Genomic DNA, 17,517 nt, shown 5'->3' on the forward strand with positions numbered 1-17,517 from the left:
TATCATTTTCATATAAATATACAGAAGTGAGTGCTACAAAATGAAGTTTGAAAATGCATGCATATATTTGCACCTAATAAACACAGGTTTAATTTATGTTTTATGATTAGATGTAAAACCAACATGAGGCAGATGTTCATAAATTTCAGCATCTTGTTAAAAGGCAAAAGAAAAATGTAAAAAAAGCTCTAGAGAAAACAGACACCCAATGAAACACCTCCCATTTATGCTTCAAATTGATTGAAATTATATATTATGCCAAACAATAGCTCTCCATAAAACAGCTGATGACAGGTTGTGTGAGATAGGATTTGTTGGATTTTGTATCAGACACGATTAAGGGGAAAATGGTTAAACAGGCACAACCATGTTTTAACATCTAAAAGTAACAGATCACTGGGTTCATATTGCCCATATGTGAAAAGGGCCCAAACCCAAGTCTTTATTGACTCATCAACATACAAAATACAATTTATATAATGTTTTGGTTTTTGTACTTCCCTTTTGCACTTGAGTTTGAAATCTCTCTCCCAGTAGGACTCGTATTGAATATTAGAAAAAGTCTGAATAATAATATATCTGAATATACAGTAATAATACTGAATTCATCTCTAGCATTTGAGTGGGTGAGAATTTAGGGAACAGTGATCATGACATGGTCTCCTTTGAGATTGTGTTGCAGAGACAACTATATAAGGGAGAAGCTAAAACACTATCAGGCATGCTAAAATAGAGATGGAAAAGGGTATTGCAACAAGGGGTAAAATGAATAGAAAATGATTTCAAAATATGTGAAGAGTAAAAAAATTAAGCAAGGGGCTGGACTCTAATTATCACAGAAGGTCTATTGGCTGAGAACAAGGAAAAAGCAGAAATTCTGAATTGTTACTTGTGCATCCTTACATGCACAAATGTTATTGATTGACCAACCTCTATTTCTGACTGGGTTACTCCAGAGTTTAATTTACTTGACTGAAGATAACAGATTTGAAGGAAGTAACTAGCTGTGTTTGACCATGTCAAATCATGATCAGGATTCTAGTTACCTGTACAGTAAGCATTTCTTTGGACACAGTGCAAATGTATAGAATATAACTGACCTCCAATTAACTATATTAACTAATTAACTAATCAACATTCCACTCTGAAGAATCCAGCATATAGAAGAGAACTAAGTAACAGTGCCTAAATTTTTCTTTTGTCAAATAATATTAATATATTATTAAATATGATATACTGTATATCATATTTAATAATATATTAATATTATTTTACAAAAGAAAAAGTATGACCATAAAGATGCAACTCCCATTCTTGGATGTCCAAGAAAAAGTTCCTCATTAAAATATAACTTTTATTCAGTATAAATAAAATACACACCATGGGGCTGATTTACTAACCCACGAATCCGACCCGAATTGGAAAAGTTCCGACTTGAAAACGAACATTTTGCGACTTTTTCGTATGTTTTGCGATTTTTTCGGATTCTTTACGAATTTTTCGTTACCAATACGATTTTTGCGTAAAAACGCGAGTTTTTCGTATCCATTACGAAAGTTGCGTAAAATCTGGCGATTTTTCGTAGCGTTAAAACTTGCGCAAAAAGTTGCGCTTTTTTCGTAGCGTTAAAACTTACGCGAAACTTTGCACCTTTTAAGTTTTAACGCTACGAAAAATGCGCAACTTTTCGCGTAAGTTTTAACACTACGAAAAAAGCGCAACTTTTTACGCAACTTTCGTAATGGCTACGAAAAACTCGCGTTTTTACGCAAAAATCGTATTGGTAACGAAAAATTCGTAAAGAATCCGAAAAAATCGCAAAAAATACGAAAAAATCGCAAAATACCGATCATTACGAAAAAAACGCAATCGAACTCATTTCGACCCGTTCGTGGGTAAGTAAATCAGCCCCCATGAGTAGGTGTAATAACAGAAAAGTTAAAAAAATTAAATATATTAAAATTATCAAAAACAGCGCAAGATTACCTGGTAAGGGGGATCAAACTCCCAAGGGAGAAAAAAAGTCAGTAAACAATTGCACTACTGGGTTATAACACACATGGAATGCTGGATTATATATTAGATTCCTGAACCACTATAACTCAGATATCACTATCTAAAAAAGTGGCTAAAAGATTCTGCCATCAATGTATGAAATCACACCAAATCAAACCCACACAGATTCCACAAAGTGGCCCAATACCATGCTCACCAGTAATGAGTCTCAGTGTCAAAAAATGGGTCAAACCTGCCCCTTATGCAAGCAACTCCCCAGTGTCTAGTAGTTACAAAGAAAAACTCCCTATCAGGTAAATAATAAAAAAGAGAGATACCCTGCCTGATTTCAAACTAAAAATAGTATTGTTAGTTGTATAGTATGTTGTATACTTATTACATATACAGATATATAAATCTTGATGCAGATATCTCAACACAAACACGAGACACCCTTTTTTTAACAACATGACTTGCATGCAATTTAAGCTCTGCACCATCACTGTTGGGCAGCAATGCTATCTACTCTTCCTTTTTGCCACCCTCTTCTCTTTGACTAGCTATCAAGGGTGTTTTTCATTCCAACAATTAAAGAGAAACCTCAATTTTTTTAGATTAATAGATAAAAATAATGAAAGACTAAGCTGGGAATTCTGCTTGGAATTCTTGTCAATCTATTATATTAGAAATTTTTCCAATTCTATCAACTAATCTGTTAAGCCAGAGTAATGTTCATACTGTTAAGACCTATATGTAACTGAATTTTAGTCATTTTTCTATATTTTTTACATGCCTCTTACTGTCCTGAATTATAGTATATATTTTTCTGAATGCACCTACACAAGTTGAATATACACTAGAGAGACAAATATGGAAGAGCACAAATGAAATTGAAAACATATCGACATTCAATGACATTAAAATAATAGTTGCTATAGAAACAGCAAAAAGGTTGCAGGCATAGAAACACTGGTTTCTAGTTTAAGAAAATAGAGCCAAAAGTCTTAAATCACAAACTGGTGCTTTATATTTAATATCAAAGAACCACATTTGTTGGATTTTTTAATAGCATTAAGAAAGAAAAGAATGACTAGCTAAGACAGATCAGTGTGTATAAGGGGATTTTTTTTGTATTATTAACCATGGGGATGCTTATGCACCATACAAAAACATCAAGTACATGCTGTATTACTGTACTTAACCTGTACCTACTAGCATTTCATGGTTACATAAGATACAGGGGGATCCTTGCATAGAAACTTATACAGCTAGGGGATCCCTTATCCAGAAACCCGTTATCCAAAAAACTTTGAATTATGAAAAGCCCATCTCCCATAGACTCCATTTTAATCCAATAATTCAGAATTTTAAAACTGATTTCCTTTTTCTCTGTAGAAATAAAACAGTACCTTGTAATTGATCACGACTAAAATATAAATAATCCTTATTGGATGCAAAACAATCCTATTGGATTTAATTAATGTTTTATTGATTTTTTAGTAGACTTAAAGTATGGAGATCCAAATTACGGAAAGACCCCTATCCGGAATACCCTTGGTCCTGAGCAATCTGGATAATGGGTCCTATACCTGTACAATGTCATTAATGCATCATTTTTCAAGCTTTTGTACTGCTATTGATTGTAACTTTCAAATCAACTTTATTAATGACAATTATTCAAGGATAGTTATGTAAACATGGGAAAGTTTATTGGTGCTTACATTATGGGAAACACAAAATTGTGATTTTATTAAATCAAGTCTTAAAGACATGAGCAAAAATGTAACAAAGAGGCAGTATACCCACTTGTTCAACATCAGTTCAATTAATAGGGTTTGTGCTGAACATATTTTTTGCCCATTGTTTTAATCACATAATAATGTCTATGGTTTCTGTTATTTTCTGAACTAAGCATAGCAAACAGGGAAACTGAAGCTACTCCATGATTTGTCCTTGTGAGTTAAATCATCTATTTTCCTGTATACAACCCCTCCCCTTACACTTTGTTTTGACTATTATCAGCAGGAGTCTATTATGCTGGGGGATTACCTGGGCACTTTTAATAAAAATTCTTTTAGGTATAGAAGTACTCTTTAACCTATGGCTGATTTAAAATATTTTAGTGTTTAGAACAATAATATAACACATGGTTTTACAAATGTGGAAATTTAGTGGTACAAAAACGCCAAAGTGTATACCCACTGAATTGATACTATTTAATACAAGAGACAATGAAAAATCTCTGCAATTTCTGTGGAAACATGGTTATTGTATGACCTAGTATGATACTTGTCATTAAAGAATACAATTCAACAACAGTGTTCTGCAACATTTATTTGCTATATGGCTATTCCTAACTTGTGTTGTTTAGCCACACACAAAGGTGTTAAAACACATTTATTGAAATTGGTTTAGTGCAGCCGCCCTGTAATGGTGACAGTGTCTGATGGGAAGTCTGAATGTAATAATACATTTGTTTCAGCTTTGCCTGTTTGTAATGACACATTTAGGAAATATATAAATATTGTAAAAGAGAACTTTAATAAAAAGACACATTGTAGTCTGAGAGTCAGTTGTTTTCATTATTATTGTATGATACATTCTGTGGATAAAGCAAGGGCTCTAAAATAAAGAAGATGTGACTGAAAAATGAATAAATGGGAAAATGGTCTTGGTAATACAAGGCATAATGATGAAATCAATTACTGTACAATGTATTGTGTCATGTCACTATGATCCAGTAACGTTCCTTTTTATGCTGTCTGCTAATGATCAGACATTTTGCATTGTGTTTTTCCTATGACAGAGTGAGCATCTGTTATGCTGATGTGTATTATTCATTATTTGCCATCTTAACAGAATAGTCCTTAGTAGCACAAACATGTTCCCAAATGTCTGTTATTAGAAATGGTAGAAAGTATCAGAATTATTTTTCCTTGCATTTAAATATATATAGTTACATATATAGGAAACTGAAGGTGAAAACAAATAGTTACCATTCAGGATCATATATACGCCTCTGAATACAATATGTTCAGAGTGTTCAGCGAATTCTAGGAGGAAGGCAGGAAGGAGACAGACTATAGAAAAATATGTATAATTTTTTGGTTGCCTGCGTCTTTTTTTTTTTTTTTGTCACCCGTGTTTTTTTACACGACCGCGCCCATTTTGATGCGCAACAATTTTTTTTCTGCAGCAAATTTTCACTGAACTTTTGCAAAATAATTCGCCAATGGCGAAATGAGGAAAATCTCTGCAAATCCATGCCTGGTGAAAAAATTTGCGCATCACTATTTACTAGGAGAAGTGCAACATGGAAAATACATTTCTATTGTGACTCCAGAGTGAAGCATTAAACTTAAGAATATATGCAACACATATACATATATTTTTTGAAAAATTTTCCCCAATCCAGTTATAAATCAAACAATTGGCTGATGCTAAGACTATTGCAGTTGATATCTGGGATCTTTGTTTTTATAAATGATGACTAGTGATGAGTGAATATCTCCCAGCTTGCTTCACTGAAAAATTTGCGAAACTTCAGAAAACTTTGTGAAACAGTGAAAAATTTGTGAAACACAATTTTTTTGACACATGCAACTTGTTCGACGTGACCGCAACTTTTTTTTTATACAAGCACAACTTTTTTACTTTTTTGGGGCATTTCAAAAATGCTTAATTTCACTGCAAATCCATGCCTGCCAGAAAAATTCGTTCGTCACTAATGGTGAACTTAAATATTAAATTAGCAGCATATAAAGTAAAAGACTGAAAATGCTATTGTATATTTAATGGACATTAAATGGACACTATAATATCTACATTTAAATTGCAAATTTCTTCAAAAACCCTTACATATACCTCTGTGAGGTACGTATTGCATTACTGTACCTTTGTTTGGTAATGGTTCTATGAAGTACAATTTACCTTACTGCAGTTTACTTTGGTAGTGGCTGGGCCACAAATTCTGCACAGAGAGACATTTATTTATCCCAGCACATTCTTATAAATAAATACAGTACATGTTGGCACATATTCAACAGTTTACAGCTTGCAAAGCTCTCCGGAGAATCAATATAAAGAGCACAAAATTCTTAGAGCAGGATCTGCCATATCCTGCTTGGGGTTTCAAGTGATATGTCATCTTGTGGAATATGTGTTGTGCTGAGATACTGCTCGAAGGCAAAATGCAAAAACTTTCTATGCCTGGATTTGTAATTCCCAATAGTGAGAAAAATATATTAAGAATTCACCAGAAATCCTAGTCTATTATTTCTAATCTATAAAGAAGGTCAGTCAGGTACATATCTACTGTCAAAGCATTTTAATATATTACTGTGGAGTAAATAGAACATATTCTCAAATGCTTACACTGCTATTAGTCAATAGATTGTTTTAGCAGTTATGATATGGATTTAAGATTTGAGAATTGCTTATTTTGTGATGAAATGCATAATTCATTTTAAGGGCAGATTTATAAAAATGTTGGTTTAGAGCCTAATACATAAAAACTCACCCATGTTCTATTCATTCCTATGGTATTTTAAGAAGCGTATTTATCAAATGGTGATTTCTAATGTGCATCTAAAAATTGCATAGGAATGAATAGAACATGGGTGACTTTTGATATATCAAACTCACATTTTGATAAATCTGCCCCTTAGTCTTATAAATCAACAGTGTCTATCGGTTGGTAGAAAAAATAGACAAAGGGGGCTGGATGTCTCTAATATTGGTAATGATATTCCAGATAAAGATTGCTTGTTAAATTACTGTACTTAAATTAACATTAAAGAGATACTGTCATTACATGATATACTTTTGATTACACTGTTTATATAGCAAATAATTCACTATACTATTTAAAATGTTATTCTTGAACCAACAAATGTATTTTTTTAGTTGTAATATTGGTGTTTAGACAGCCACCTTAGTGCATTGTGCCCGAGTCTGAGCTTTCAGAAGGAGCCAGCGCTACACATTAGAATTGCTTTCAAATAAACTATTGTTTTTCCTACTCCCATGCTACTGGAGGAGTCCCAAGCTGGACTTAGAATTCTTACTATTGAGTGCTATTCTGATATCTACTGGGAGCTGCTATCTTGCTACCTTCCAATTGTTCTGCTGATTGGCTGCTGGAGGGGAGGGGGTGATATCACTCCAACATGCAGCTCAGCAGTAAAGTGTAACTGAAGTTTATCAGAGCACAAGTCACATGGCTGTGGCACCCTGGGAAGTGAAAAATATGGCTAGCCCCATGAGAAATTTCAAAATAAAATATAAAAAAATCTTTGTGTTTTTGCAAAATGGATTTCAATGCAGAATTCTGCTGGAGAAGCTCTATTAACTGATGCATTTTGGAAAAAAAAACATGTAGTATTCCTTTAAACCTGAATTCTTTTTTTTTATGTTTGTATTCAACAACTATTTGACTGTTTAATCATTGAGGTAGGGGAGGTGCACCTCCTTAAAACACTCTACTGCCTTGATAAATGTGATTGTGTATACCATTTTAAGGTAAAAACCAAATAAATAAATGCATTCTGTCAAGATTCAACAAATTCTACAAATACTAATACTACTTTAATTTCTTAGTTGTGCAATCACATTTTAAAGACACTTAAAAGAAAACAGCCTTCTGGTAATATGAAAGATATTGCCATTGTTTTCAAAACAGTTCCATTCAAAAGTCTTAATATTTATTTTTATTTTTCAAGTTTGAAACTTGCAATAAAATCCAACTAGAATGCTGATAGCAATTTGCAGATAGTGTTCATTTTTCAGGTTGAGTTGTTGCCTATCCAGTATGGAATAATATCTTTTTTGCTCTCTGCTCCCTATTGCTGATCTGGGGGATTTGTGTGTTATTCAGAAAGATAAGCCATCCATGTAATCTTGAAAGGTATATTTTCTTCCAAGAACAATCACCACTTCCCATTTCTTCCTTCTTTCTTTCCAGCTTTGTTTTTCAGTGATATCATTTCCAGAATGAAACAGAACACATGTATGTTGAAGTTTATAATTAAAAATACCTTTGTAAGTACATTTCAAATAATTGAATTTACTTTTAAAACAAAGCTAGTTGGTTGTATTGATCCCAGTTTTCCTAAGGCTAATTTCCAGCCCTGGAGATTTTTATGAAGATAAACAGCAAATTAATTCTAAAAGGTTTTAAGGAAATACATTTTATGCATCTACCCCTTTACTGCTGTTCTGAGACATGAAAAAAATATAACATCAGCAGTATCTATAGTAAAAAAAAAGTTTAGGGCTTACAATTAGGTCAGCGGAAAAAGTGGAGCTGAATATACTTATGAAAAAAAGGTTACTGAAGCAGGAGGAAATTCAAATATGCATCTTTATAATTATGAATTTTGTTGTCAGAGCAACCACCCCTTCATAAAAGAGAAAGGATTTTCAAAAGTTTTAGCATGAATTAGATTGTTGCTTTAGCCCCCTATAACAAATACAAACCAATCCCCCAGTCTTCAGTTTTCTGTTACAGCATTCCCAACCCAGGGGTTCATGCAAATTATTTCAATATAAGATTTTAAAAAGTTAATATTGCTATTCTATTAAACTGTAGCTTTGGAGCAATAAACAGCAAATGTGTTGATACACAATTAGAAGTAAAACAGTTACTCATTCTACAAATCCAAAACGGCTCTGTTTTTAGACATCCTGTACTGGAACTGTTAAGACAAATTGACTGACCCCTAATAAAGGATAATAGTCTTTATTTGTAGTCTGTTGCCTTTGGGTGTCCAAAATTTAATAAACACAAATAAAAAAGTTCAGAAAAAAATCAGGATGTCAAGAAATACCATACAGACTGGCCCTTGGCCAACTAGGATTAAAGAGAGATTTATCTTGGATAAAAAGATATTCAAATGTACTGGTGTGTTAATAAAAACAAAAATCAAAATTGTCTAGGCTATAGCCATATTTTTTAAATTGTTAGAAGGACAGTTCACTGGAAAAGAGAAAAATAATGACAAGATGAATGGATTTTATCACAAAAATCATGGTCATGATATGTAAGAAGTCTGAAGGCACAAACAGTAGAAACAATATCCGAATGGGCACTAGGAGTCTAAACCAATGTGAGAGCACTTAATTTGTGTGTATTAAAATCTTTTATGTGTTTATTTTTCTGTAAAACATAATACATTTTGAATCCGATTAATTTGTTAAAAATAATATTTTTTGGTATTATTAATATTAATATCATTCGATAAATTGCAAATATTCTGTTTGCAACTCATTGCTGCATAGCTCTGCTGTAATAATAAAACAGTACCTTGTACTTAAACCCATATATAATTAATCCTTGTTGGGGGCAAAACTGGGTTGTCGGGTTTATATAATGTACGAATGATTTTTTAGTAAACATATAGCACGGAGATCCATTTTAGAAAGATCCCTTACCCAGAAAACCCCCAGGCCCCAAGAATTCTGGATATTAGGTCCCATACCTGTATTATAGAATGAGAATCCAATTACCTTACAACAGCAGATCAAAGTAATAAAAAGAAAATAAAAAATGGTGTCATAGTTGTCCTAAAAAGTGACATTTTAGTAAATTTTTAAAAAGGCAACCAAATAAACTACCAACTGTCTATGACATGAGTAAGATGGGTAGAAGAGGAAGAAAATTAATTTAAAAGTGGAGGCGATATGCAGGCGATATAAAGCAGCTGACAAAAATACAAAAGTCCTAAATATCCAGCACCACAGATACATTGAATATTTTTTTTGAATTTGCAACAAATTTCACTATAGAGAGAATGTCAGTTTTAGCGTAAAACAAAACATATTTTCTCAGATTTATAGTCAAGTTGTAAAAACAGTAAATGTTATAAAAAGCTTTGGGACCAAGAATGAACTAAAGGGTTATTATTACATTTTACTACAGTAAAATTCAGCACTTACGCTACAAAGAGAGTACTGTGAAACATACTGATGAGAGAGAAATTGTAAGTCCGTGTTTTTGTTATGAGGTATTACTGCTGCTTTAAGCATTTAGTAAATGTAGTGGTCTGTGTAGATAAATCCCATTATTTTGAAATTCCTTGTGCAGTACTTAATGTATTATCTACAGTTAAAAGAAAAGTTGTGTTTAATCTACTTTCCTGTAACCCAAATGTTAGACATTAAATAAACTTATTTGTATAATTCAGTTCCAATCACTATAAGGTGGGGAAAACTTTGATACCTCTTTTTATATTATAAATGCAGTAAGATTATTTTTCACACCAATTGAGATTATTAAGAAAATCCATTAGCACCCTACGGCTCGGATATTACAGTCTAGAGAACAATATTCATTCACATATTTTTAGTTCTTAACTAAAAATGTAACAAAATAAATGATATTATTAATAAAAAACACAACATTTAAAAAGAATGGCGCCTTGAGACCCAAGGAGTGGAGTGGGTTTGATTAACATTTAGGAAGGTCAGAGAGGAAAATGCTATGTTGTTTACCAAGACAGAAGGTCAAAGGAGTGATCTAAGTAAATCAATATTTCCTTCATACTGGTTTAGATCCTTAAATGAGACTTCTGTGAAAAGAAGGTTTCTAAAGGCTCCCTCGTTTAATCTATCTGAGAAAATGCTTCGACCCATCCTATGCATTCAACACTTCTTACCTGTGCTATCATCATACGCAATTGTAACCGTCTTCCATTTAAAGAACTGCACCAAATCAAGGATTGCTCGACTGAGTGATGAGAAGTCCGGGTACAAACTGACGTAGAAAGAATCTTTGTTATCAGAAACCTGATGTTTCCAGCGAGTCTGAATGTGTGGAACTCCTAGTGCATTGCAGATAGATTGTACTGCATTAGCTGATGAACTGTGAGATGGTCCAAAAATTGCTGCTACTCCCAAGGACAACTGTTCACAAGCTAAAAAAAGAAAAACAGAAATATATATTATATTATATTGATATAATAGAATAAAATTGTTTTGATACTTTTATAGGGAAATACAGAGTTATACATGTGACAACACCACTCACTGTAGCTCTGGTACCAATACAAACACTGGTAAAGAGTACACAATAGAAAGCTCAACAAATTATGATTTAATTTTATATTGACAAGCGGTTGTTTTATCCCCTTGGTACAATGACAGCATTGCTGTTAATGTACTGTACAGTATATACAGTATATGCATATTTACTACCTTTTAAACATATATATATTTAATTTTACTTTAAATAAAGGGTTATTTTATCATTGTAGAAAAACTGCTTTGCTGTAGTTTGGGTGTTTAAAAATCCATTAAGCTTTGATCTGAACTGATCTCCAGGAGTGTGTATGTATATCTAATAGGACTATGCATACTTTTATTGTGATGATCTCTGCCCCTCTTTTACTAATGGAAATAGTGATGAATAGAAAAGCTTGTCAAATGCATAGTGCAAAGATGGTTGTAAAAGTTTGATTTTCTTTGCTTGCAGCATGCTAAATATATAGCTGTAAAAGGCCCATTATATTTAAGATGTACTTTAGAAGTCTGACTTTCAACCTTTTATTATTTAAAAGAAGAATTAAGTATGCAGGATCTCAAGTACAAGGCTTATTTAATTTTCTTCTGAAGGTTTGGCTTGGCATTCTTGTTGCTGAGCACAACATCCTATACAGCTTGCTGGCTAAGACCTTTGTATAGAATATAAAGAGAAGATATTGTATCTTTCAAATCTGCGCTATTAAACTGCTCCTCATATTACAACAGTTTAACCCAATTTCTTCTGGATAGATATACATTGCTTTAAGGCTGAATTCAAAATGTCTCTCCTGGATATGGTGCAAATATGAAGGGAATAAAGAGTGGACTATTTTTGTCTGTTTTATAGACTTACAAAGACAAACCAAAGTTTGTCTTTCTAAGTCAATAAAATATGGATGTACCTATAGATGTATCCTACAGAGATTGAAAGCAATTATTTCTACATGTTTTTATTTTTGTTTATTTTAGTTTTATTTCTTTTTATTTGAACATGCCTAGCACCTAAATGAGACCAGAAAAATTCAACATAAATAGTCATGAGCGAATCTGTCCTATTTTGCTTCATCAAAATTTGCGAAACTACAGAAAAATTTGTTAAACTGCAGAAAATTCATGAAACGCGGGTGTTGCACAATTTTTTGTCATGTGCTACTTTTTTTTTTTTTACGTGGCTGTGAAAATTTTGACTCGATCATGGCCATTTTTGACAAATTGCTATCTTTAAGGATATAGGGATTTATACCAGAAAAATATTTTATTTTATGGAGAAAAAAATCAGCTGATTTGGAAAGCATTGTGTCTTTTGAATGTGCCCTTACCAGATATGTATAGTTTTATGGAGATTTCTGACTTTTATAGAAACTCCCAGCAGTAAATTAACAAATTTTCAAAGCACTACAGCAGAATACGGTATATTTTACATTCCAAAGCCAAAAATCCGGAACATTAGGTTTACCCCAGGAAACCATACATTTCTGAAAAGTACACATTCTGCCAAATCCAAAATGAGTAACTATGTCTTTCTACTCCTAAGTACCAAACAGCAATGATTTTTCTGAACTTAGCAGTTTCTATAACAATGTACAAAAATTCTAAAACAAAAAAAAACACTTCAAAGTTTTCATTTTCAAGTATCTTATCGCCTACATAGTGTTATGTACCAAGAAAAAACATCCTAAAAATGAAAGCCAAGGGTCCACTGAACAGTTTGATGCCCATTGTGCATAGAATCACCAAATTAAGTTAGAGCATACAAATAAGCCCAGCAATCACTTCAACTACTGAAAATTCAACACATTTACTGTATTTGTGTGGGATAAAAACATAAAAAATACATTGACCCCCAAAAATCATATATTTTTGCAAAGTACACATTGGGGGAATTCAAAATGGGTACTCATGTCTTTCTACTCCAAACTATGGAGTCACTATGCTTTCCCAAAATTGGTGGTTTCTATGAAATTCTTGAAAATCCCCTCAAAACTTCCACTTTCAAGCATGCTAAATATGAACCCCATGGTTCTACTAAACAGTTTGCTGTCCAATATGCATAGATTTAACAATCTATTTGCCATACAGAGGCACTGAATCACTAAAATCAATGGGGTTTTTTTGCCTAATGTTATCACCAGTCAGAATCATAGTTTGAATATTTTAGCTTAGCAAAATAAGTTTTACCAACAGAAACAAACCAATAACACCTATGCAGAACTGAAATACAATATAAGTAGCTAAAAATGCAATAAAACTGTTAAAAAGCACCCAAATCACCAAAAAATAACCACCACTGAAATAACATTTTCAAAAGGTATTGCACAGTGTAGTTAGGAATACACTATTTGCAATGGCAATAAAACAATTTTTTCATGAAAAAACAGCCTCAGAATTGTGTGTATATATGTGTGTACACTTGGCAAATTGTGTGTTGTGTAAATGTGTGTCATGTGCAAATATGTGTTAGTGCAGTGAATGTGTAAAAGCCCTTGATCCTCGAGTACAAATGTGAGTGTGTATTAGTGCAGGAATTGTGTTTTGTGTATTTGTGTGTGTATGTGACACTAACCAGAGGTATGCAATGAAATCTATATAAAATGTTTTCTTGTATTAATATTTTTATTTAGCTTTGGATTTTTCTTCTCTCAAAAATAAAACAATGTGTGATAATAGATTTATATGTTTACTGTGATATTTTATTTAATGTTGGTGCTCTCCTAGTCATATTTCATTATGACATGCAATCACATTGTATTATTTGTATTGCTTATCTTTTTGTTTGTGTGAACTCCTATTCATCCTTCATTCAGACATTCAAACAAATGCCTGGTTGCTAGGTTCTTTGAGAAGAACCTTCAGTGTTCAATGTTAGTGACTATGGCCCCTTACTTTATCGCTTGTAGCATTACATCTGTTTTTTGAGATGTGTTTATAAAATGATATTGGAAAGAAATACTAAATCTATAATTCGCCTGGACTAGGTAAATGTTTATTTACTTGGAGTAAGCAAAAAATGATGTGAGTATGGAAAATAGCCAATCAGTGCACACATTTCAATCATGTTTTACATAAAATATATGGCATCAGGGCTCAAGGATGTGAAATAAAGTGCATGTAAAAGTTGAACCTACATAAATATATACTTTTTAAAAATGTTACTTATATTTTCTTAAGGGACAAATGCAACACATCAATGCAAGTATTTATACACCAGAAAAACAGATTAAAAATCAGCTTGCTTACAGTTAAGGGATGCTTTAGATGTGGTAAAATCTGTAAAACATGCTACATATAATTGTGGGTGACACCTTTATGAGTAATGTCACAAAAAGCACCTGCAAAATTAAAGGATATATTAACTGTGCTACCCAATATGTTTTTTTAATTGACCAACTGTAAATTTGGTATACAATATGTATGGAGAACCCAAAGATCTGTAAGGACATATTTAAGAGAATATCAGTCATTCATGGATCTAGATAGCAGTGAAAAAATAAGCAACATATATCAGCTATAGTTAGGCATATACTAGAAATCAACAGGGGATTTTGACTGCATTACATTCCAAGACCAAAGATATTTTTGGGGGGGTCTATACCCTTAGTACTGGATTGGCAAAAGGTCTTAATTTTGTAAATTATTCTGCTTTTATTATTATGTGAATATTTATTATGGAAATTATATTGTGTTGTAGTATAATTTGTATAATGCTAAATGGAAAACATATTAGATTGTAAGCTCTACGGGGCAGGGACCTCCTTCCTACTGTGTCTCCTACCACATGGCACTTATATATATATATATTTTTTTATTTATTGTATTTATTTATTATATCACTTGTCCTCCCTGTGTGTAATTTTGTATTCTGTAAGATTGTACAGCGCTGTGTACCCTTGTGGCGCTTTATAAATAAAGTTATACATACATACATACTACCGCTTTTTTTTAAATGTTCGTTTTATGTTTACACACGTGGGAAGTTTTGATGGAAATACTTTAAAATGGGATAAGTGTATATCAACTATATGGTGCTTATGTCACCTTAAGGTAAAGTGTGCTGACTAGTGATGAGCAAATCTGTCTCATTTTGCTTCACTGTATAATGAGTGAAAAAACAAGAAGATTTGCAAAACTTTGCAAAAATTTTTTAAAAACAATTCGCCAATGGCCTAATGTGGAAATTTGCTGCAAATCCATGTGTGCCAAAAAAATTCACTCATCACTAGTGCTGATTGAAGTCACTCGTGGAGTTTTAGGTATCTATATGAATGTGCAGGAGGAGGCAATTCCCCTGATGAAATTCCCAGAAGGGGATGAAAACACTTAAGGCGTTTAGGGTACTGTTTTTTTCACTGCAAATGCTGTACAAATTCTTGATATTTTAAAGATGGAAAATAAATGTAAGTGTTTTAAAGGAAAATCGTTTTGGACTAAAATGGTTTCTTTAATTTTAAATGTGTTTAAAAACTGGACAACCAATAGGAATTGTAACATTGTTCCAAGAAAATTTTATTTGTAGAACTTGTTATCAGGCATACCATTTTTAAATGTAAAATGAACTATACAAGTAAATCTTGGTTTTTCAAAAAGTGTATCTACATTAGTTGCAAAAAATGAAATATGAATATAAATGGCTGAAATCTCTGTGTTCAGTTTGTATTATTCACAAGGCAGTCATCCTTAATCAACAGAATGAGGGACCTCATGGACCTTACAGAATTGGAATTGTTTTACCTCTTACTCTATGCCGGTTATTCAGAAGACTAAAATTGTCTCTTTCTCTGAATGCTGATGTATAAGGAAGAATGCACAGATTCATGCATATGCCAGAAGGGATGCAATGAATCTCAATATATTTCAGTGTCAGAAATGGCATCTTAAATGAATACTGTCTGCCAGAAAATCAAGTCGATTATCTTAGTTTTCCTTCACATTATTATGCATTTAACACATTCTGAGAGGGGAATAGAAATGCTATTTAACACTTTTTATTACAGCAGCCATGTTGTAAAAAAAAAAAAAAATTAGCAAAATGGCAAAAATGTCATGTGGGGAAAAAAATTGTCCCTTGTGTCATTTTTGCTGTGCGGGACAAATTTTTTTGGATGTGCGACCATTTTTTTGACACAATTTTAATCCATGCCTGTCAAGGCCCATCACTACTCAGGGCCATAAGTTTACAGTTGATTTTTCTCAAGGGCCATATCAATTGTTTTACTTTCTTCTGGTGTATGGTAAGATATCACAAATTTCTAGTATAATATGCATTTCAATACATTTATTTTATTTATTTACATTCATAAAACTGTAACATATGTATTGTAGTCAGGCACGAGAATTTCATATGTAGATAGAAAGATTGAGTAGGCTTTAATAGTGCTATATATCTCAACACAGAGCAACATGTTGCAGAGAAACATAATTTACTATTATGAACAAATAAAATGTGTCATGTTGCACAATACTGATCTGAATGCATCATTAGAGCTTGCTTAATGATGTGAATTATCACCATTACACTGAACATTATGGCATTGAGTGCTGAATAGTGATAAGCAAAATTTTTGCCAGGCATGGATTAGCGGCAAATTTCTGTGTTTCATTATCGCAGATTTCTTTTGTGAAATGGGCGAAAAAATTTGCCATGGAAGAAAAATTGGCATGCAACAAAAAATAAGTTGCGCATGTCAAATAAATGCAGCGGGCCAAAAAAAAAAATTGTTGTGTGTGTAAAAAAAAATGACGTGCGTTTTTTTTATGTGCGTCATTTTTTTATTGCCGCTCATGTAATTTTTTTTTTAAGCAAGCAACATTTTTTTTTCATGTGTGTGACAATTTTTTTGGTACTTGTCATTTTCACCTTTAGCAAATTTTTCACTGTTTTGCTAATTTTTTGAAAGTTTCACAAATCTTTGGGCGAAGGGAAACTGGACAGATTCGCTTATCACTAGTGATGAAACAATGGATATGAGATCCAAGATTCACAAGATCCAAGAGGTAACGTAAAAGAAGTGAAAAACAAAGGCACATGTAAGAGTCACTGTTAATGCTAGGATTCTCCTGATGCATTTGCCATTTGAAAGTGAAATTATCCATGTTATATCAAATCTTTTGTTGTGTAAGATGCCACAATAATAATAAAAGGGCTTCTTTTTAACAGCTAGTGTAGTGTGCAAAGTGTACCCACAATATAGCATTTTTCCCTCAATCGCAACCTCACTGCAGCCAATCATAGCTTTGCTTTTATTTGTACCACAACTGTGTCTAATGCATCATAACAAGCACAAATATGGATGCACATTATGATGAATCAGAAAGGGGGTGCACGTGTTGGTATGTTTGTGTTTTATTCACTGTGTGAAATTCTGCTTTGTCTATTAATTCAGTCTCCATAGAGAACCCTGGAATTACCACAAGATTAAAGATGGTAGTAGCTTCAGCATTCCTCTATATCAATAGGCTTACTTACTGTATGCTTAGTTTAGAATAGGAGATGAGATGGATGCAGTC

At 32.7% G+C, this 17,517-nt stretch overlaps 1 protein-coding gene across 2 annotated transcripts in view; it reads right to left on the minus strand.

Annotated features, from left to right (window-relative positions):
- grik2 (glutamate receptor, ionotropic, kainate 2) overlaps positions 1-17,517 on the minus strand; it is a 277,175-nt gene that overhangs the window by 142,624 nt on the left and 117,034 nt on the right. For both annotated transcript variants that reach the window (XM_031902289.1, XM_018094319.2), the window contains one exon: positions 10,650-10,907. In XM_031902289.1, coding sequence (XP_031758149.1) covers positions 10,650-10,907 — 258 coding nt within the window. The remainder of the gene's footprint in view (positions 1-10,649; positions 10,908-17,517) is intronic.

Source organism: Xenopus tropicalis, chromosome 5 (genome assembly GCF_000004195.4).
Source record: "Xenopus tropicalis strain Nigerian chromosome 5, UCB_Xtro_10.0, whole genome shotgun sequence".
NCBI lineage: Eukaryota > Metazoa > Chordata > Amphibia > Anura > Pipidae > Xenopus > Xenopus tropicalis.